The 21,803-nt window shown below is 40.3% G+C and overlaps 1 protein-coding gene across 4 annotated transcripts in view; it reads left to right on the top strand.

Moving 5' to 3' along the window:
• Positions 1-3,214: 3,214 nt before the first annotated feature.
• Positions 3,215-21,803, top strand: part of Usp14 (ubiquitin specific peptidase 14) — a 35,782-nt gene continuing 17,193 nt past the window's right edge. For 3 of the 4 annotated variants that reach the window (XM_059246496.1, XM_059246495.1, XM_059246494.1), the window contains exons 1-5: positions 3,215-3,455; positions 9,418-9,563; positions 11,512-11,544; positions 15,843-15,947; positions 17,103-17,206. In XM_059246496.1, coding sequence (XP_059102479.1) covers positions 3,440-3,455; positions 9,418-9,563; positions 11,512-11,544; positions 15,843-15,947; positions 17,103-17,206 — 404 coding nt within the window. In that variant the 5' untranslated portion in view covers positions 3,215-3,439. The remainder of the gene's footprint in view (positions 3,456-9,417; positions 9,564-11,511; positions 11,545-15,842; positions 15,948-17,102; positions 17,207-21,803) is intronic. The other variant, XM_059246497.1, reaches the window with a different exon arrangement.

The raw sequence follows: 21,803 nt of genomic DNA, 5'->3' as shown, positions 1-21,803 counted from the left end.
ATTAAATTTTTTTCTTTCGTGTGTGTGTGTGTGTGTGTGTGTGTGTGTGTGTGTGTGATGTGTATGCGTGTATGCGTGTATGTGTGTGTGTGTGTACATATTTTGGTTCTTGTTCTTGCATGGAGGTCAGAGGACAACTTGTGGAGTCAGCTCTCTCCTTTCATCAGTGGGTTCCAGAGCTCAAACTCAAGAGTCTCAGGCTTAGCAGGTGTCTTTGCCCACTGAGCCATCTGATAGCCCCATTCATATTCAGTTAGCTTAATATGTGGCAAATGAATTTTATCGGTTGATTCCTGGCCCATCAACAACCTTTCCTTTGTTCTTTCCTGACTCTTCCATAACCCTCTATCTTCTTCAAACAGCTGAATCTTGAGGCCTCTTTGTCACAGAAACATGTATTTGATATAATCTGCATCTCTACTGATCTCAACTATGTTTTGCATCCATTTAGGAAATATTTGCTGAACATCTTTTAAAAAAAAGCACTGTCCTAGATCTTATATATTTCCTACAGTATTTAAGGCCAGACCTTTTTATCTCCAAGAATTATGCATCAGAGAGAAAAATATTGAAATAAAAATTATAGATGTTATAAGAAAGGATAGTAGATGTTATTTTTACTCTACAAACTTGTTTTTGGAAGTATCTAGCAGATAAAATAATGCTCCTGCAAACATGTCCACATCTGAATCCCTGAGCCTGTGACTGACTTACTGGTGTGTTTAAGATGAGAAGATTGGCCTGAATTATCCAAGGAAGGCCAGTGTAATCACTGGGAGCTTATAAAGAAGGAGGCAACAGTCAAAGTCAGAAGAAGCACGATAACCACAGCATAGATGAAGTTAGCAGCCAATGAACCTGGATAGCTTGTAACACCTACACAAGATAAGGACTAGATTTCTGCATTGGTACATCCAGAAGGGAAGCGATCCTGTCACCACCTTAAGGTTAAGGCTTCTGACTACTGTAGTGGTAGAGAAATTCATCTATGTGGCTTTAAACCATCGAGTTTGTGGCTGTTGATTACAGTAGCTATGGAAACTACTGAGGGGCTGTTCCATTTGGGGAAGTCCATGCCACATGCCTCAATGCATTTGAAAGGGAGGCTGAGCCAGACATCCCTGGCCAGCTCTGGCTTCTTTCTGTTGCTTCCAGCAAAGGGCTCCATTTAGACAGCCTTCAAGTTAATGCATGCATATGTTAACTTTGAGGTTTTCTAGGTCTTGCTAAGACAGCAACTGTGTTTGATTAATTTTGTATCCTATTTTGAGTGCTTTAGACACATATATTCATGGGGGAAAAGGAGAGAATAGCTATGATTGTAATACTACTTGATAGGAAAGGAGTAATTGTAGTAGTAGGCGTTTTTTATATGAAAGTTAGTAATGAGGGGAGGTGGGGGAGGGGGATTTTAAAGATGGACAAAATTCATATTGGTCAGAAGAGGAAGAAAGTATCCTCAACAGTGGTACATTTTACAAAGTCCCCTTAACAAATGTGATTGTGAGGCCTTTCTCTCTTGTCATGGGTACATTAACAAAATTTATGAAAACCCTGATATTGGGGCTGGAAAGATGGCTCAATGGTTAAAGGCATTGACTGCTTTTCCAAAGGACATAGGTTCAATTCCCAGCACCCACATGGCAGCTCACGACTGTCTGTAACTCAAGTTCCAGTGGATCCATCTCCCTCACACTGACATACTCGCAGGCCAAATCCCAACACACATAAAAATTAAACAAATACATAAAACCCCCTCATACTTGGCCATGTTCCACTGGCCTTGTTTATCCATAAACCTGCAGGTGGTGCACGCCTTTAATCTCAGGCAGAGGCAGAGGGATCTCTGGGAGTTTGAGGCCAGCCTGGTTTACAGAGTGAGTTCCAGGACAGGCTCCAAAGTGACAGAGAGAAACCCTGCCTCGAACCCCACTTCTTAAAAAAACAAAACAAACAAACAAAAAAACAAATGTGATGAGTTAGTGAAAGGCAACAGATAGGTTAATGAAAATACAGTACAGAAATTGGCAGGCCGAGGACCACGTGTCCTGAGGGTGACGTGTGGTAGATCCACAGTGCGCAAGAGCTCAAGTGCTCCCAGACTTCGCTCTACCAGCCCCTCCCCCTCTCCCTTCTTGGCCTCAATCTCCACATTCACTCCCTGTCTCCACTCCTTTCCTGTTCTCAGTCCCTCCAGTGCCCACCTTTGCTCCTTCCGCCACTCTTAACACCTCCAGGCTTCTCTCCCTCTCGCCCTACGCCCGCCTGTTTTCCTCTACTCACCCCCAAGTTCCGCCCTGTACGTCCTATCTCCTTGGCTTCACTACCCCAGGCTCCTACCGCTACTCCTCTATCTGTCCTTCCCTTTCCTCATCACTAGGCTCCTAAGGCCCTCTCTTCCTCCCTTCATTCTCCTCCCCCCCCCCCCGCCGGCCCCGCCTCCTCTCCTTAGGTCTTGTCTTCCTCCTTTCATCCCCCCCATGCCCCGCCCCTCGTTAGGCCCTCTCTTCCTTCATTCCCCACTCCCCAGGCCCCGCCTCCTCTCCCTTAGCCGCCCCAGGCCCCGCCCCGCTTCTTAGGCCTTCTCTTCCTCCTTTCATTCCCCCTCCCCAGGCCCCGCCTCCTCTCCTTAGATCCTCTCTTCCTCCTTTCATCCCCCCGAGGCCCCGCCTCCTCTTCTCAGGCCCTCTCTTCCACCCTGATCCCCAGGCCCCGCCTCCTCTCCTTCGGCCCTCTCTTCCTCCCTTCTTCCCCCCGAGGCCCCGCCTCCTCTCCTTAGATCCTCTCTCTCTCCCCCCCCCCCCGAGGCCCCGCCTCCTCTCCTTAGATCCTCTCTTCCTCCCTGATCCCCAGGCCCCGCCCCTCGTTAGGCCCTCTCTTCCTCCCTGATCCCCAGGCCCCGCCTCCTCTCCTCAGGCCCTCTTTTCCTCCCTGATCCCCAGGCCCCGCCTCCTCTCCTTCGGCCCTCTCTTCCTCCCCTCTTCCCCCCAGGCCCCGCCTCTTCTCTCTCAGCCGTCCCTCCCCTCCCATCATCCCCCAGGCCACGCTTTTCCTCCCAGGCCCCGCCCCCACAGCTTCAGCCCTCTCCTCTCCCCAGGCCCCGCCTCCGCTCCCTCTGCCTCCCCTCCCTCAGCCCGCCCTGGCCTCCCCGTCCCCAGTCCCCTCCTCCACTTGGCCCACCCCTTTTCCCTTTATTCCCCCGCCCCCAGGCCCCGCCTCTGCTCCGTGCTGCGCCTCCCACCTCCCCCCGCAGTGGATCCCAGGGCGAACAGCGTGCTGCTGCGTCATCGCCAGTGGCCGGTTTGAATGAGGCTTGTCGCACCGGAGCTGCCGCCACCACCTCGCTTCCTCCCCGGCCGGCTGCACGAGCTGCTTCATATCCCTCTGCCGCCCTTGTCAGACCCAGCCTCCTGCGCCGTTTCCTCCCTTCTGCCCCGCCATGCCTCTCTACTCTGGTGAGCTCCGTCCTCCCTGTCGTCGCGCTCGCAGCCGCCGCTAGGCCTTCGCTTAGGCCCAGCCTGCAGAGGCGCGCGCAGGGCACAGCCGCAGAGGGCCACGGTGGGAAGTCCGAGTGGCGGCCGCGCGAGCAGTAGCCCAGCTACGCGTGGGAGCTTGTCCATCGTGTCCCCGAGTGGTTGGGGTGGGAGCAGGAGTGGAGACAGGGAAGATCTCCAAGAGTCGTGACTCTGCAGAATAGTTTCTGTTGCTGCCCCAGTGTGCTGGGAAAGGTGAAGGTGTGTCCTGGGGCGCAGGAGACCAGGCTGGTGGAGTGTGATTGCTTTGAGTTCCTGGATGATAGCAGTGGAATGAGCATGGAAGGAAGTTGGGGATGAAAGGTCTCAGGTATAAGGTTTACTTGTCTTCTGCTTGGAATTTGCTCACCATTTTGATTCTACCGCCCCCTTTGTGCCAATTTCAGTTCTATCTCGAAGCCGACTGCAAATCAGTCTTTTTGATGCTTCATTTTAACTTAAGCATACATTGTTTTGGACTTCGAAGATGAAACATATCGTTAGCTTCAAAGTGTAGATGAATACAAATACTGGCGAGTGCCGTTTCTTTCTTTTCGGCATTTGGCAGTAGTCTTTTCTTACTGGCTTTCCAAGGTATTGACCAAGGATCACGTTTTCTTTAGTTAATGGACTTCGCTGTTTCTACTCTTAGTCAAAATGGCTTCCAAAAATGTGTATGGCAACTCCAATTGGCTCTGGATGTGATTTATTGATTATCTTTGACTCTCACTTTGGCATACATAATCCTTTATAAGAGAATGATTGCTTTTAAAGAATGATATGAACCAAGAATAACAGTTAATCGTAGGATGGATTCTTTTATTCATTTATTTATTTGGAGACAGGAGACAGGGTCTGCTGTGTAGGCCTAGCTGGCCTGGAACTCAAGAGATCGCCTGTCTCTGCCTCCCAATTGCCGGGATTAAAGATGTGCACCATAATGCCTGGCGTCCTCTCCTTTATTTCTAATACTGTTTTCATTTAGTCCTATGTTATCTTTAGCTTGTTATACATTTTATACTATTTACATTTGTGTACTATTTTTTACATTTGTATACTATTATACATTACTTTAAAACTTGTAGGCCCCGTATAGTGACTAATGTTTTTTTATTTTAGCAGAGTCAGCCCAATCTCTGATTTTAGGGCCAGCCTCGTCTACAGAGCGAGTTCCAGGACAGCCAGGGAACCAACACAAAGAAACCCTGTCTCGAAAAACCAAAGAAAGAAAGAAACACAAAAAAAATAACTTGTTGCTTTTGTGTTATTTAGGATCAAACTCAGGTCTTTGTGCACGCTAAGTAGAAACGGTACCACTAAACTGTATTCCCAGTACCTTTGCCTTTTGTTTATGATTACAATTTGTGCAACATTTGAATCTATTTTTCCTACTGCTGCTAGAGTTGTCGGTAATAATCAAACAGACCAAGCAGCCTTTATTTAACTCAGGGATTACACATTGCATATACCATAAAAGGCCATATGTATATTTCAGCATGCCATATGCTACCTTTCTTCTTTTGCTTTGTTTTTTGGAGACAGAGTTTCTCTGTGTAGCCTTGGCTGTCCTGGAACTTGCTCTGTAGACCTGGCTGTCCTTGACCTCGGAGATCTGCCTGTCTCTTGAATGCTGGGATTAAAGGCATGGACCACCACTGCCCAGCCATATGCTACTTTTCCCACTTGACCCTTATTAATAGTTTCCAGTTTCCTCTGCTACTTTCTAATTCACTCTGGGAATCATTGCTCTCTCAGACCTTATGGTAAATGTTTTTCTTGTCTGTTTTAGGAATACTTCTATTCTCTGGCTAATACCTTTGAGATTCAACTCAAAAGTTGGCAGTGATAATTCAGAAGTTAATAATTCCTCCAAGAAATCTTTCCTGGTTGGGTTATGGTGGTTTGTATCTCTGATCATTTAAAGTACCAAGACAGAAGGATCATCAATTTTGGTACAGTGTAGGCTGTACAGGGAGACAATGTTCCAAAAAGCAAGACCAAAGAGAACAATAAATAATGCTTCCTTACTCAAGATTTTTGTTTAGCTGTGTGTGTGGTGGTGTACAACAGAGTCTTCCTGTGAGTTAAAGGCCAAGCTGATCTATGTATCGAGTTGTAGCCAGGGCTACATAGTGAGACCATATCTTAAAAAAATAAAATAAAATAAAATTGTTGCTCTTTGAGCCTTTAGTCTTTATAATAAACATCGTTATAACCACCACATCCTCTCTTTATTAGATTATGTTAGATTCTTTCTAAAGGTAGGTAATGTGCTTGTTATTAAAAACCAATGTTTGTTTGTTGTGTATGAGGCGGGTGTGCATGCAGAATGTGTTTGGTGGTCAGAGGAATTGGTTTCTTCCCCCCTGTGGGTTGTGAGATTGAACCTAGGTTTTCAGGCTCAGCAACAAGTGCTGTTATCTGCTGAGCCATCTCTCTGGACCCTTTAACATACTCAGTAAACTGTTGATAGAATTAAGATGTGGAGTCTGGGTCAAGAATTAAAATTTTGATTCTAGAAGTTGAAACTTTGTTTTGAAATAACCATTTTTGAAGAGACACAGTTTTCAATGTATGTGCTTGAGTTTTTTTATTTACATATTTCAGAAGTTAGCTATTTGAAGTTGAGCAAGGCATTTTTTGTTTGTTTTGGTTTTTCGAGACAGTTTCTTTGTGTGGTCCTGGCTGTCCTGAAACTCACATTGTAGATCAGGCTGGCCTCCAACTCACAGGTTGGCCTTCCTCTGCCTCCTGAGTGCTGGGATTAAAGGCGTGGACCATCACTGCCTGGCTTGAGCAAGGCTTTTTAATTGTGGTAAAATTTATCTTTGTGACCATTTTTCTCTCTTTTCCTTTTGACTTGGCCTGGCTCTAAATCCTGGGCACAAAGGGTTCTTCTGCCTCAGTTTCTTGATTAGCTGAAATTACAGGCACATGTCACATCTCAGATGTTTTTAAATGTACAGTTCTCTGTCACTTAAATTCTTTCACACTTTTGTACAATCATTATTTCCAGAATCTGTTCATTCTCAAGCAGAGACTCTAGCCATTAAAAACATTTCCCCATGTCTGCTTGCCCAGTTAGCCTCTGACAACCAGCATTCTCTTAGTCTTTAAGATTTTGACTTCTTTGAGTACCTGCATAAAATAGAATCATATAGTGTTTACCCTTTTATGATTGGTTTGTCTCACCTTCCATCTTGTCTCCACGCTTCATCTGTGTTTTAATGTATGGAAGAATTTTCTGTTTTAATGAACAGTATTTCAGAGTGGGCTTTTCCCAGCATGCCCCCTTCCCTGCCTTCTCTTTCCCCCTCCCCTTTCCATTTCTATTCCCTTACCCTTTTGCCATAGGGATCAAACCTAGAGCCTCATACTTGCTAGGTAAGTGCTCGACCATTGGCCATATCCCCACTCCTTTCTCAGTCTTTGTCTGCATACCTGTAGCTATTTTGAATCCTTGCTTCTATATTTCTAGGAAGAAATTAATATGGTAATTCTGTGCTTAAACTTTTTTCTGTTTTAGTTTTTTGAGACATAGTTTTTCTGTGTAACAGTCCTGGCTCTTCTGGACTCACCACTTTGTAGACCTCAAACTTGAGAAATCTGCCTGTCTCTGCCTCCCAAGTGGTAGGACTAAATTCCTCTGCCACCACCGCCCAGCTTTTAAAAAAAAAAAAATGCTGTTTTCTATAGCAACTGATATTTTATGTTCATGCCAGCTGTGCACAGGATTCTAGTTTTTTCTTTCTTTCTTTCTTTTTTTTTTTTTTTTTTTTTTTTGGTTTTTTTGAGACAGGGTTTCTCTGTGTAGTTTTGGTACCTGTCCTGGATCTTGCTCTGTAGACCAGTCTGGCCTCACAGAGATCCGCCTGGCTCTGCCTCCTGAGTGCTGGGATTAAAGGCATGCGCCACCGCCACCCTGTGGATTCTAGTTTTTCTATACTCTAACTAACGCTTGTTATTTTCTGTTGTAAGAAAATTTGCGGGGTGGGGGGGCAGTGAAGTAAAAGTGTGCAATCTGAGTTCCATCCCAGGTACCCACCCACCCACATGGTGGAAGGAGAGAACCAACTCATGCAAGTTGTTCTCTGACCTCAACATACTTGCAATAGCATGTGCACCCCCCCATACACATACATATGCAATCAGTAATAAGTAAAATGTAAAAAAAAATTAAAAGACTATTTTTAATGCTGTGCTTGCAGGCATGTGTACTCAGAAAGCAGAGGCAGGAGAATTGCCTGTTTGAGCGCAGTTTAAACTATATATTAAAACTTTAAACCTCAAAACTCCAAATAATTGGGGAAAAAAAAGACCATAACTATCATATGTAGCCAACATATCTTTAGAATTTTGTATACTTGAGTATCTCCTTGCTTGGGAAACCACCTTTCATTTCTTGCACACCTTTTTTATAATTTATAATTATAATAATTTTTCAAAAAATGGTGTGTGTGTGCACACATGCCCAGCATGTGCATGAATGCCAGTTTGCACATGTGCAGGCACACGTTTGAAGGTCAGAAGACAACTTTTGGGAGTTGGTTCTGCTTTTTCACTCTGAGATCAGGGAATTGAATTCTGGTCATCAGTCTTGTAAGCCAAGCACCAAGCTTTTATCCACTGAACCATCTCTGGACCTAAGAATTGTTATAACTTTTTTCTTTCTCTTTTTTTCTTTTTCTTTTTTTTCAATTGAGACAGATCTCATGTAGATCTTGTAGAAGCCATGAACTCAAAGGGATTTACCTCCCCCCCTGCCTCCTGAATGCTAGGGTCAAAAGTGTACAACCACATACCCAGCCCGAATTATAATTTCTTAACCTGTTTTCAATGCTCTTTTATTCCCTCAAGATTTTTTATTTTTTTTTTAATTTTTTTGAGACAAGAGTTTCTTGTGTAGCCCTAGCTGTCCTGGAACTAGCTCTGTAGACCAGGCTGGCCTCAAACTCATAGAGGTCCTCCTGCCTCTGCCTCTGAGTCTGGGATTAAAGGCGAGCACCACCACCATCTGGCTGAGATTTTTTTCTCAAACTCTCTTGTCTTACTTTCTCTCTATTCCAATAGTATGTATTGCTTTAAATAAGTGGTTTTCAACCTGTGGGTTTTGACCCTTTAACTGGAGTTGCCTAAGACCATTGTAAGACAGATATTTACATTATGATTCATAACAGTAGCAAAATTACAGTTATGAAGTAGCAATGAAAATAATTTTATGGTTGGGGGCTCAGAACAACATGAGGAACTGTATTAAAAAGCATTAGGAAGGTTGAGAAGCACTGCTTTAAATGATTCTTAGGCTAACCACATCATGAAGGCCAGGAACTTTATTCTGGGAAATATTTCAGTGTGATCAGAGATTCACCTTAATTTACAGAGATTGTTGGAGTATGATTTAGAATACTTGGGTGGTATTTATTAACCAATTTTGTAACATTAATGGACCAGTCAGCTTCTCAAGTCAGTCTTTCCCTTCCCCTCTGCTCCCTGTCCCATTCCTTTCTTTCCTCTTTCCCTTTTTTCCTTTCCTTCCCTCCCCTCTTTTATCCGGCAGTGCTGGGAATTTAGCTCATGTGACCACTGAGCATGCTTGTATGTATATAATGAGAAACTGAATTAGATCGGTCAAATTTTGTTTTGGATCCATTGCATGTATATTACTCATTTAGGGAATAAAACAACGAAGGACATATTTTGACTTTTCTTCTTTTTGGAGGGTGGCTCTCTCTGTAGTCTTGGCTAGCCTGAAACTCATAAAGATAGCTTGTCTCTGCTTCCCTGCTAGGTGGTAGGGCCTAGCATATTTTCACCTTTAAGAGTTATTCCCTGAAGATTTTCTAAATTTGAAGCCTATAAATTAAAAAAGTATGTAAGTGAAAAGTAATTATGTTTTTGTTTACAGTTACAGTAAAATGGGGAAAGGAGAAATTTGAAGGTGTAGAATTGAATACTGATGAACCTCCAATGGTGTTCAAGGCCCAGCTTTTTGCACTGACTGGAGTCCAGCCAGCCAGACAAAAAGTTATGGTGAAAGGAGGGACACTGAAGGTAAAAGTGATCTAAAGTTTCATTAATACTGCTTATATAATTAACGCTAGAAACTGTGATTATTGCTAATGTAGCTTTTTTTGAAGACACAGTCTTCCGATGTAGCCCTGACTGGCCTGAACTGATCTCCCTAGGTAGATCAGGCTGGCTTTGAATTCACAGATCTCCCTGCCTCTGCCTCCTGTTTAAACTGTTCTAGTGATGTTGTGTATGTGAGGAACATCATGTCTGTTTCAAAATATAATATTATAAAGTGTCATTTAAAATTTTATTCAGTAGGGTGCCCTCTTCTGGCGTGCAGGCATGCATGCAGATAGAACACTGTATACATAAATAAATAAATCTTCAAAAAAAAAATTTTATTCAGTAGATACCTCCAGTGGTCAGGACTATAGCATCTTATAATCTGTAATGTTTGAATTTTTTTCTGTGAAGATGTTAATTTTATTTTTGTTGTGCACTAGTATAATATGGATTTGTATATCTTTAGTAATTTATGTACAGGGATAGAAAATTTTATCTGTTAAAAATAGACAACCAGGGATTAGAGAGATGGATCAGTAGTTAGGAACGCTTGTTGCCCTTGCAGAAGACTCAGGTTCGATTCCCAGCATCCACCTGGGGGACCACAACTGTAACTAGAGTCCTAGGGGATCTGATGCCCCTTTTGGTCTCACAAGGTACAAGGCATGCAAAACATGTGTACACATAAACTATAGAATAATAAAATGCAACAGTATGGGTAATTTGTTTTTTAAAAACACCATAGTGTATATTTTTGTAATTATTTTAAAGGTTGAAATTGAGTTTAACATCTTCATCAGAGCCCTGGTTTTCAAATAATGGGGCACTTTTATACATTTTCCCCTCTTTTCTCCCAGTCTACATTTTAAAGAAGACTATTTTTCTCTTAAGAGTAATTACTTTAATCCCAGCACTTGGGAGGCAGAGGCAGGCAGAGCTTGCAAGTTCAAAGTCAGCTTGGTCTACAGAGTGATTTCCAGGACAACCAGAGCTACATAGAAAAACCCTGTCTTGAAAACCAAAAAAAAAAAAAAAAATTTTTTTTTTTTCTTGTCGGGGCTAGAGAGATGGCTCAGTGGTTAAGAATACTGGCTATTTTTCCAGAGGACCTGGGTTCAGTTCCCAGCACCCACATGGCAGCTTACAATTCCAGGGGATCTGGTACCCCTCATATAGATATACATGCAGGCAAAAACACTAATGCATATTAAAAAAAAATTTTAAAAAAGTAATTGCTGTCTAACTTCTATCTAGAGATGGAAGGAAAAAATATTTATTTAAAAGGGGAGAAAAGCTATTTTCTTCTTTAGTTCCTTTGGAATAACCACAGAAACTCTATAGTAAGAGTTCAAGCTTAGCAGCCTTTGCTGAAAGGCCACAAAAATGATGAGTTTTTTTTTCTCTTATTGTTTATAATACCACATAAGGATAGCAGAAAATATTTTTGTCAGGTTTGATATGACATTCTGAAAGAACTACCTGCCCTGTTTGTTGAGTATAGATACAGATGTTGATGAAAACTTGTTTACTTCCCAAATTCTATGACCCTTTGGCCTTCAGAGACTTGGATAACTAGTTTGTACTGAGCTGTGTTCTGTTAGTATAATTTGGACTATAGCAGAAAATACTAATTAAAAAAAAACCTGACTAATAATAATTAACATTTATTGCATATGTCTTCTATACCAGGCTTTTATGATTTTTCATTACTTTTCAACTGTTATAATTTATGTTTTAAAGCTAAGGGAGCAGAGCATCAGAGAGGTTTAAGTAAAAGGCATCAAAGTATGTGATATATACAAGCCAAGCAAGTCTGGATTGAATTTCTGGTTTTGGGGCAGGCATGTAAATTTTATTTTGAAATAGCTTCAAATTTAATAATTGTGCAGAGGTGGTTAAACATTTTTGTTTGTCTTTAAAATAGGATGATGACTGGGGAAACATCAAAATGAAAAATGTAAGTATTAAGAGCACTCATTATAATGAAATGACCCAATTATTTCACCAAAAATAAATCCCAAAGCCCCTTTTAAATGTGTATTTCTAGTTATTCAGCACCATTTATTTATAATTCTTTTTTGTTTTTTTCCCAACTGATTCGTTTTAGTTTTCTTGAAAATCAACTACAGGTCTATCTGTGAGCTCTGGTCTCATTGATCTAGTTGATTTAAAGTTATACTAGTATCATGTGGTCTTGATAACAAAAGCAAATGAGTGTGAAGAAAGGTACTGTGAGTTCTCTACACTTTTTTCTCTTTTCAAAAATATTTTTGAATTCAGTTAAATTTTAGAAGAAGTCATTTCTTTCAAGTTGACTTTGTTTGAAAATACACAGACCTTTAGGCCAGTTTGGAGAATATGAACCTACATTTGAGTACTAAATCTTGAGTATTGTATACTTTGTATTTTGTTTAGGTCTTTATTTTGTCATGGCAGAGTTGTAGTGTTTTAGTATAGAGACTTTGCCTGGCTTTTGTTAGATTCTAAAAATTTAAAAAAATGATTTTATTCATTTTTGCTTTATGTGCATTGGTGTTTTGTTTTGCATATATGTCTGTGTGAGGGTGTTGGACCCCCTAGAACTGGAGTTAGACAGTTTTGAGCTGCCATGTGGGTGCTGGGAATTGAACCCATGTCTTCTGGAAGAACAGTTAAGTGTTTTTAAACTGCTGAGCCATCTCTCCAGCCCCAGATTCTAAGAATTTAATATTCTGTTGCTGTTGAAAATAATATTTTAAAAATTGTTTTGTAATGTTCATGGTTAGCATTTAAAAATAAAATTGATTTTTTTTCTATGTTTATTTTTATTCTGTGACCTTAATTCACTTGATTGTTCCAGTAATGTTTTTGGAAATTGCTTTGAGGTCTTTACTTACACAGGAATAGTAACTGCAAATAATGAGTTACTCTTCCCTTTTTAGTCATCATGACTTTTATTGAGTTGCAATTGATAAACAAATGACTTCTGGTTTTGATTTTTGTTCTTTTCTTCTAAATTCTTGTTAGAATTTTTAGTATACTATTAAATAGAAAATAGTGAAAGTGAACATTTTATGTTAATTCACTAAGATTTAAAATTATGAATGACTGTTAAATGGTGTTAAGTCCTTTTCTGTTTGTTAAAATGATCACTGATTTTTCTTTTCTTTTATACTTTGTTCAGTTTCACTGTCACCTATCACCCATCCTCTGTTCTTGGCACAGGGGATGGAACCTTGGGTCTCGTGCATGCTAGGCAAACTCTTTACCATTGAAGTATACGCCAACGGTATTCTCAACCCACCTCCATCATCTGATATTTCTAAACGTTGCCAGGGCAGACTGAACTCCTGGGCTTAGGCAGTCTTGCTTCAGCCTCAAAAATGGAATGAACAATGTGTATCTGCTGGGTATGGTATACATGCCTTTAATCCTAGCATTCTGGAGACAGATACAGGTAGATCTCTGGAACGTCCAGATCAGCCGAGGCTACATAATAAAGACTCTATCAAAGACAAAAAAGTGTGCAATTAACCCCAAAGCGTTGTGGGCTGTATTCATTGATATTTACCATATTGAGATATTAAAACAAATTTAAAATATTTGTTCTTATAAAAATAATTGAAAAGGGAGTTGGCAGTTGGCTTTGTGGGTAATGGTGCTTGCAGCCAAACCTAGGGACCCGAGTTTGATCCCTGGAACCCACATGGTGGAAGGAGAGACGTGACTTCTGCAAATTGTCCTCTGACATTCACATGTGGTACATACAGACATATACACTCAGACACACACTCTCACTTACACACATAAATGCAATTAAACATTATAAATAAGTAAAAACTTGAGAAAAGTACCTAACCCAAGTTCTGACTCAGCATTTGTAGGAGTAATTATCTTCAGTACTAGCGTCACTCGGGATTATAACAGTTTTATGGCTCTTCTTATTATAATACAGAGTATCAGCAGTATTCAGAGGTAGAGATTTAATAAAGTATTTTACTTCTTTTTTTCGAGACAGGCCTTACTATATAGTCCTGGATGGCCTGGAATTCTCTTTGTAAACCTTGAACTCACAGATTCATCTGCGGGGCTTGAAGGCATGTGCCACCAGGCTGGGCTGTGAAAATGTTTATGAGTTGATAATTCTGAAAGCATCCCTGGGACCAGTGGAGTTTCATGGACAGCACCTAGAGTACTGTAACCATTTGAGAGGAAGACATATTTACCTCCTTAATGTATTGTTGGGTTCCATTTCTTAATTAGGATGTTTGAAGTAAGATCATGAGGCATGTTAGCCTTCATTTTTATATTGATTTATTTACTTGAGACAGTGTCTCAAGTAGTTCAGGTTAGCCTTGAACCCTGTATGTAGTGGAGGATGGCCTTGAACTGATCTTCTTGCCTCTGCCTCCTGGTACTGGGATTGGAGGCATGTGCCACCACACCTGGCTAGTCTGTCTGTCTGTCTATCTATCCACCTATCTATCTATATTTTATTATGTATTCCATTTTGTCAGAATTATGCTAAGTTCATTAAGAGAGTTGAAGTATTTCTCTTTTTTAAATGAGTTAAAGATTAGATGTTTCTTTACATACATGAAATAATTTACCAGTGAGTTCTTTTGGACTAGGAAAACCTTGTGGGAATTTGTGTGATTAGTTTTAGTTTCTTTAACAGACTTACATTTTTTTTTTTTTTTTCTTCTTTTTTCTTACGTTAGTTTCAGTGAGGATATTATCAGCGGAGTGAGGAGAACATTGAGCATCAATCCTTGCCTTCCACTGTTTTGGAGACAGGGTCTCTTTGTTTGCTACTGTGTAAGCCAGGCCAGTTGGCCCCTTGAGCTTCTGGGAATTTTCTTGTGACTTCCCTCCCTTCTTGCCTAGGAACACTGGAATTAGAGATGTGTGCTACTGTGTCTGGTTTTAACATGGGTTCTGGTGATTCAAACTTAGGTCCTCATGCTTGCATGGCAAGTTCTTTACCTATTGAGTTATTTATCTTCCCAGTCCTAGGGGGTAACTTTTAAAGACCTACTATGCCATAGATTTGCAGATCATCCTCTTCCGTCTCCCAAGCTTTAGGATTAGAACCTATAGGTGTGTGCCATCATGCCTAGCTTAATACTCTTTCTTGTTTCCTTACTGATTATTAATGGTATATTTAAATATTTGTTTCATTAGACAGCTTTGGAAAAATTTTGATTAGTGATGGTTTAGTATTGCTTTGCTATTGTATTATAAAAAGTCCATGGAGATTCCCTAGATCCACTCATCCTCTATTTCTCTTCAGAAAAGAGCAGGCCTCCCAGGCATATCAACTGAACATGACATAATAAGTTACAATAAGATTAGGCACATACCTTCATATCAAGTTTGGATGAGGCAACCTAATAGGAGGAAAAGGGTACCAAGAGCAGGCAAAAGAGTCAGAGACAACCCGCACTCCCCCTGTTAGGAGTTCCACAAGAATACCAAGCTACACAACCATAACATGTATATAGAGGACCTAGCTTAGACCCATACAGGCTCCCTGATTGTTACTTCAGTCTCTGTGAGCCCCTATGGTCCCTGCTTTGATTCTGTGGACTATGTTCTTATGGTGTCCTTGACCTGTCTGGCTCTTACAATCCTTCCTTGGGGTTCCCTGAGCCCCACCTGATGTTTGGTTCTAGGTCTTTGCATCTGCTCCCATCAGTTGCTGGATGAAAACTCTGATGACAGTTGGGCTAGGCACTGATCTATGAATATAGTAGAATATCATTAGGAATCATTCACTTTTTTCATGTTTGGTTCTATCCTGGGTCTGTGGACTCTCCAGCCTCTGGTTCCTGGCCATCCAGGAAGTGTCAGGCCTGGGTTCTCTCTCATGGTGTTGGCCTCAAGTTGGACCAGTCATTGGTTTATTGTTGTTTTGAGACAGGATCTCACTGTGTTACTACAGCTGTCCTGGAACTTGCTCTGGAGACCAGACTGGACTAGAAGTCAGAGGATCCATGCCTTGGCCTCCCAAGTGCCGAGGTTAAGGCTTGTGCCATGGTGCCCAGCTCATGGATAACCTTAAGGTTATAGGTTTGCTCATCCTACTAAAGAAACACAGGTCCATTTAAAGTCACTCCTCCAGCTACCACCAGGGATAGGTTGCCATGACTCTGTTTTGTGTAGATTTTGGCTAGGAGAACCATGCTGTAGTTTGAATTCTTTTGAGTTTCCCTTTATTGAACATAACATTGTCAGCTTTTAAGTATTTTCATGAACTTATTTCTTTTGTAACAGGGAATGACTGTACTAATGATGGGGTCAGCAGATGCTCTTCCAGAAGAACCCTCAGCTAAAACTGTCTTCGTAGAAGACATGACAGAAGAACAGTTAGCAACTGCTGTAAGACACCAGATTTTATGTTGGGTCACTACTTTTTGAAGGACAGTTATTAAGATGTCTTCCAGAAAGTAGTATCTAAAGGGTTTGATTTAATTATTAATATTGATGTATGTTAGCAATGAGCAGAATTTTAATATTTTTGAAACAAGCTTAAATTTGTCCTATAGACAGGTCATCATAAAACTCAGGAGTTCCTTGATATTGTATACTTTGATTATTATAGCTTTTCTTCATTACAAGTGGTTTTAACTTAAGCTTAATTTCTATTCAGTATTAAATATAGCATTCCTAATTCAGGGCTTATGCTTTTATACTTCAAAGCTATGAGATATTAAGGACTAATTATTTTACAGATGAAGATGTTATGTAATGCACACACAAATATACAAATATGAATTGATATAAGTATTGGGAAGATAATTCTGTTGAAATATTTACTACTTATGAGAAAACAGGATCAAAGAAAAGCTTCAATGATAGGATATTTAAATTCTTAAAAACCTTCCATGTTAAATACAGTTAATCTTTTTTTTTTTTTTTTTTTTTTTTTTTAATGGTACTGAGGATCAAACTAAGGGCATTCTAAAGCAAGCACTCTCCCACCGAGCTATGGCCTGGCTTATATTCCAAAAGTCAATGCAAAATCAATATAGAAAATAGTCAAGATTTGTCAAATTAACATAAACACACACCTGGTAGTATATACATCTTTTGGAAGTGAAGGGATCTTTGAGACTGAGACTCACTGTGTTGCCCAGACAATCTTGGATTCATGATGCCTTTCTTCTGACTATTGAGATTGCAGGCATGCACTACCAAGCCCAACTCATTTGTGTGTTTGTTTTTGTGTGTTTGTTCTGAAGTCTTTCTATTGCATGTTTTCCTACCTGTTTTCTTGCCAAGCCTGTAAACAGTGTAGAACTGATAGGCTTTTGCTCCTGTTTTTTAGAAGAGAATTAAAACAGAATTGTTGCCAGCATGATGCAAGTAAAAATTTTCTGTTAGGGGAAATGAAAGAACACTGTTTTAGTGTGAAGTTAGAATATTAATTGATAGGGCTGGTAAATGATTCCTGACTCAGTGTGAACTTTTGTGACTTATGTATGCCATGTCCTTTTATAAATGTGTTAATCCTACTCCATCCCCTTTTATCAGATGGAGTTACCATGTGGATTGACAAACCTTGGTAACACTTGTTACATGAATGCTACAGTTCAGTGTATTCGTTCTGTGCCTGAACTCAAAGATGCCCTTAAAAGGTAAGATTGAAAAGAACTGGTTTAAGTCTCTGGATAAAGGTTGTTCACTTTTGGATGAGTGGCACTACTTTCTTTCATAGCATCTTCACTAGGATACTTATTATACCAGGTCATTCTTAATGTTAATGTACTCATGGTTTTTATTCACAGAATTGTAATTGTATAACTGTTACTGCACCAAGTTTTGGAAACCTCCCCTCTCTTATTATCATTTTTTTTTTTTTAATTATCATTTTTTTTTTTTTTTTTTTTTTTTTCCGAGACAGGGTTTCTCTGTGTAGCTTTGCGCCTTTTCCTGGAACTCACTTGGTAGCCCAGGCTGGCCTCGAACTCACAGAGATCCGCCTGGCTCTGCCTTCTGAGTGCTGGGATTAAAGGCGTGTGCCACCACCGCGCGGCTCCCCTCTCTTAAGAAAGGAAATGTAGCCAGTTATGGTAGTGTACACCTTTTTTTTTTTTTTTTTTTTTTTTTTTGGTTTTTCGAGACAGGGTTTCTCTGTGTAGCTTTGCACCTTTCCTGGAACTCACTTGGTAGCCCAGGCTGGCCTCGAACTCACAGAGATCCGCCTGCCTCTGCCTCCCGAGTGCTGGGATTAAAGGCGTGCGCCACCACCGCCCGGCCCAGTAGTGTACACCTTTAATCCCAGCATTCAGGAGGAAGAGGCAGGTGGATCTCTGGGGCTCAAGACTAGCCTGATATGTATTATGAGTTCTAGGCCTATCTCCAATGAATGAATGAATGAATGAATGAATGAATGAATGGGCCTATCTCCAATAAATGAATGAATGAATAAATGAATGAAAGAAAGAAAGAAAGAAAGAAAGAAAGAAAGAAAGAAAGCAAGCAAGGACATGTGTACCCACTGGTAGTCACTTTTATTTTTCCACTCACCTTCAGCAATTAATTTACTTTCTTCTTTATAAATTTGCCCATTTGGGGACATTTCATATACGTATAACCATATAATTAATATGTGGTCTTCCAGTTGGCTTTATTCATTTTGCATAATAATTTCAAAGGTTCATTCATGCAGAACATTTATTATTCTGTTACTGTTTCATGGTATACACATATAAAATTTTATTTATTCATTCTGTTGGTAGGCATTTGGATTGTGTCCACTGTTATGAATAATGCTGGTATGGACATTGTGTTACTTTCCTAATGCTGTGATAAAATACCACGACCAAACTAGCCGCTTAAGGAAGAGAGAAAGGGTTTATGTAGGAGATGTAGCTTAAAGCATTGGAGGAACCAGATTTATTAAACAGGCAGACCTATTTTCTTCAAAGGAAGAAAATGCTGGAATGGATGTTGTCTAACAACCTGGTGATCTTTTTGCTATTCTGTGAGCTAGCCTCCCTGAATCCCCCAGTATCCTGAGCTTTGTTTAGGCTTTTATTCTGAGCTTAGTCTCTCAGTGAAGGGAACCCATCCTTATGAGAGGTCCCATATACTTTGCATGCTTCATCAATAGACTCTATCCTTATGCTTATCACAGATCCTCCCTAGGCCCTCGCCCTGAGCTCTTTTTATCAGCCAGTAGAACTCATTCTTACTGTAAAGGTCACATTGGCTTTGCTACTTTGCAAGGAGTTTCTATGTAGCTATATCTAAAGCTTTGTTGTGATAATTGTCACTTGGAAACCTTTTCCAAATTTTTACTGTGCTTAATTGTGTAAGAAAAATAAACCCCGAGGTCAGACTCTGGACGTTTTGACCCAGCACCTGCTAAAGTGAGTTCCATTCTTCCCTCATTTCCCTGCTGTCCATGAGGCTTGCAGTGTCCCCCGCCATGTTTATTTTGGCTTACAGTTCCAAAGGGATGGTGGACACTCCATGGTGGGAAAGGTATGGCAGCAGGCAGGCACGGCTGCAGAAGCAGGAAGCTGGCTGATCACCTTTATTTGTACACAAGAAGCAGTGGGGGGACAAGAAGTGATATAAGGCTATAAACTTTTTTTTGTTTTGTTTTGTTTTTTGAGACAGAGTTTCTCTATCTCACAGAAATCCACCTGGCTCTCCCTCCTGGAGTGCTGGGATTAAAGGCGTGTACCACTGTTAACCCTGTGGCTATAAACTCTTAAAGTCCACCCCTAATGATGTACTTACTCCAGAAAGTCCATAACTTCCCCAAACAGCACCATGAACTGGGGACTCTGTCTCCATATAAATGAGCCTATAGGGGACATTTCTCATTCAAACCACTGCAGGCATTCATATACGAACATTTGGACAATCTGTTTTCATTTCTCTTGCTTATGTACCTAGGAATGGGTTGTTTAGTCATAGGTTAACTGTTTTAAGATTTTAAGAAACGAAAATTTTTTTTGTTTTGTTTTTCGAGACAGGGTTTCTCTGTGTAGTTTTGGTGCCTGTCCTGGATCTCACTCTGTAGAACAGGCTGGCCTCGAACTCTCAGAGCCTGGGTCTGCCTCCTGAGTGCTGAGATTAAAGGCGTGTGCCACCAACACCCGGCTGAGAAACAAAATTTTTTTTGCAAAGAGCCTGCATCATTTTCTAGCAGTGGAAAAAGGCTCTTAATTTCTCCACCTGTGTTCAGTACAGTTACAGTCTGAAGTTGATTGCAGGCATCCTACAGGTGTGAAGTGGTGACTGATTGATATTCTCATTTATGTTTCTAATGTCTAATGATGTTGAGAATCTTTTCAGGTCTTTATTGGACATTTGTATATGCTTTGAAAATGTCTATTTAAATCCTTGGCCTGTTTTTTGAGTTATTTGCCCTTTTTAAAAAAATTCAGTTGTAGTTTTAAAAATATATTCTAAATTGACTTACCAGATAATTTGCAAGTACTTTTTTTCTGTATTCTGAATTGTTTAACTTTGTGGATAGTGTGTTTATAACACATTAAGAAATACTTTAATGTAGGAGCTAGGGAGATGGCTTAGTGGCTGACTATGGTTGGTATGCAAGCCTGATAACCTGAGTTTGGTCGCTGGAACCTGTGTAAATGGACAGATACAGTGGCATGTGTCTGTAATCCAGCACTCCTATGGCCAGATGGGAGGCACAGAGACAGACAGATTGCTTGGAAGCTTACAAGCCTTCTATCTAGCTGGAGTATGCTATGAGACCCTTCTTCAGCAAACTTGAAGGAGAGAGTGAATTCCCAAAAGTCCTCTGATCCTCACATGTGCACTGAAGCATTGAGTGCACATAGAGCAAATTTAAAAAACATTTTAATGTAGTTGAATTTTATCTCATATTTTTGGTGTTACATTAGAAATTAACTCTATACTATAACATTATAAACATTCATACTATGTTTTTTGTTTGTTTTGTTTTGTTTGAGACAGGGTCTCTGGCTTTCCTGGAACTCACTATATAGACCAGGTTGGTCTTGAAACTTACAGAAATCCACCTGCCTCTACCTCTGCTGGGTTTAAAGGTGTGAACTACCACTCCTGGCCACATTTCCTTTTTTAGAGAAGAGAAATTTTTCATTGAGGAATTTTTCCCATCAATTTTTATGTATGGTAGGAGGTAGATGTCTTCGTCTTTTTTTGCATATAGCTAATACAGTTCTTCCAGCATTGTCAAACTGTTCTAACTCATTCAGTTGTCTTAGCAGCTTTGTTAACACTAGTTTATGTCTGGATTTTTAATTTTGTTCCCTTAATCTGTAGGTTTAACTATGCTAGTTAAATGGTAGTTTTAAAAAAGAATGAACTTTGTTTTTATATTCCATCACACAAGTGAATGAAAGTCATGTGTTTTGAGAACCTATGAATTAGTCTGTGAATCTCTTCTCAGTGAGTATAAGTTAAAAAATAGTAGGGACTAGAGGGATGGCTCAGCAATTTAGAGCATTTAACTGCTCTTGCAGAAGATCTATATTCACTTCCTAGCACCCACATGGCAACTCATAGCTGTATATCTGTAACTCCAGTTCCAGAGGGTCCGACACCCGTGTGTGATATATGTTCATATATGCAAACAAAACACTCGTGCACATAAAACAAAATATATGAATCCTTAAAATATTCCATAGGGGCCAGTGAGATTTCTCAGTTGGTAAAGATGCTTGCTGCATGACCTGAGTTCAATACCCAGGACCCACATGTGGAAGGAGAAAACTGATGCCTGACAGTTGTCCTCTCTCAGTTGTGGCATGCATGTACGTACATGTACGTGAGCGTGCGCGCGCGCGCGCGCGCGCGCGCACACACACACACACACACACACTATAATAATAGTTGTTTGTATGATGGTGATTGGGAGCCTTTATTGAAAGATTTTAAGGAGAATAGAAGCATTCAAATTATTCAGTTCTTGATACTGGCAGATATTTTATTCTTTAGTACTTTTTTCACTTTTATTTTTACTTAGAAATATGGCCTGATACAATCATAGTAAGCTTTTTGTAATTTTTCAAAAGACTACTTTTTTTTTTTTTAAACCTATTTCTCTTGGTGTAAATATCCTAGATCAAAATTGTTTCTTCAGTAGTTAATAGTTATTTCTGAAAGGTTTCTAGGCCTTTCTGGTCTAAGAGTGGTTGCTATTCTTTTTATGTTAATAGTTACTGGTTTTCTTCTTTATTTTATTTTCCTAAGTGTTCTTAGAGTCTA

The sequence above is a fragment of the Peromyscus eremicus genome, chromosome 19 (genome assembly GCF_949786415.1).
Source record: "Peromyscus eremicus chromosome 19, PerEre_H2_v1, whole genome shotgun sequence".
Classification (NCBI taxonomy): domain Eukaryota; kingdom Metazoa; phylum Chordata; class Mammalia; order Rodentia; family Cricetidae; genus Peromyscus; species Peromyscus eremicus.
This window is presented reverse-complemented; position numbering and strand designations above follow the sequence as displayed.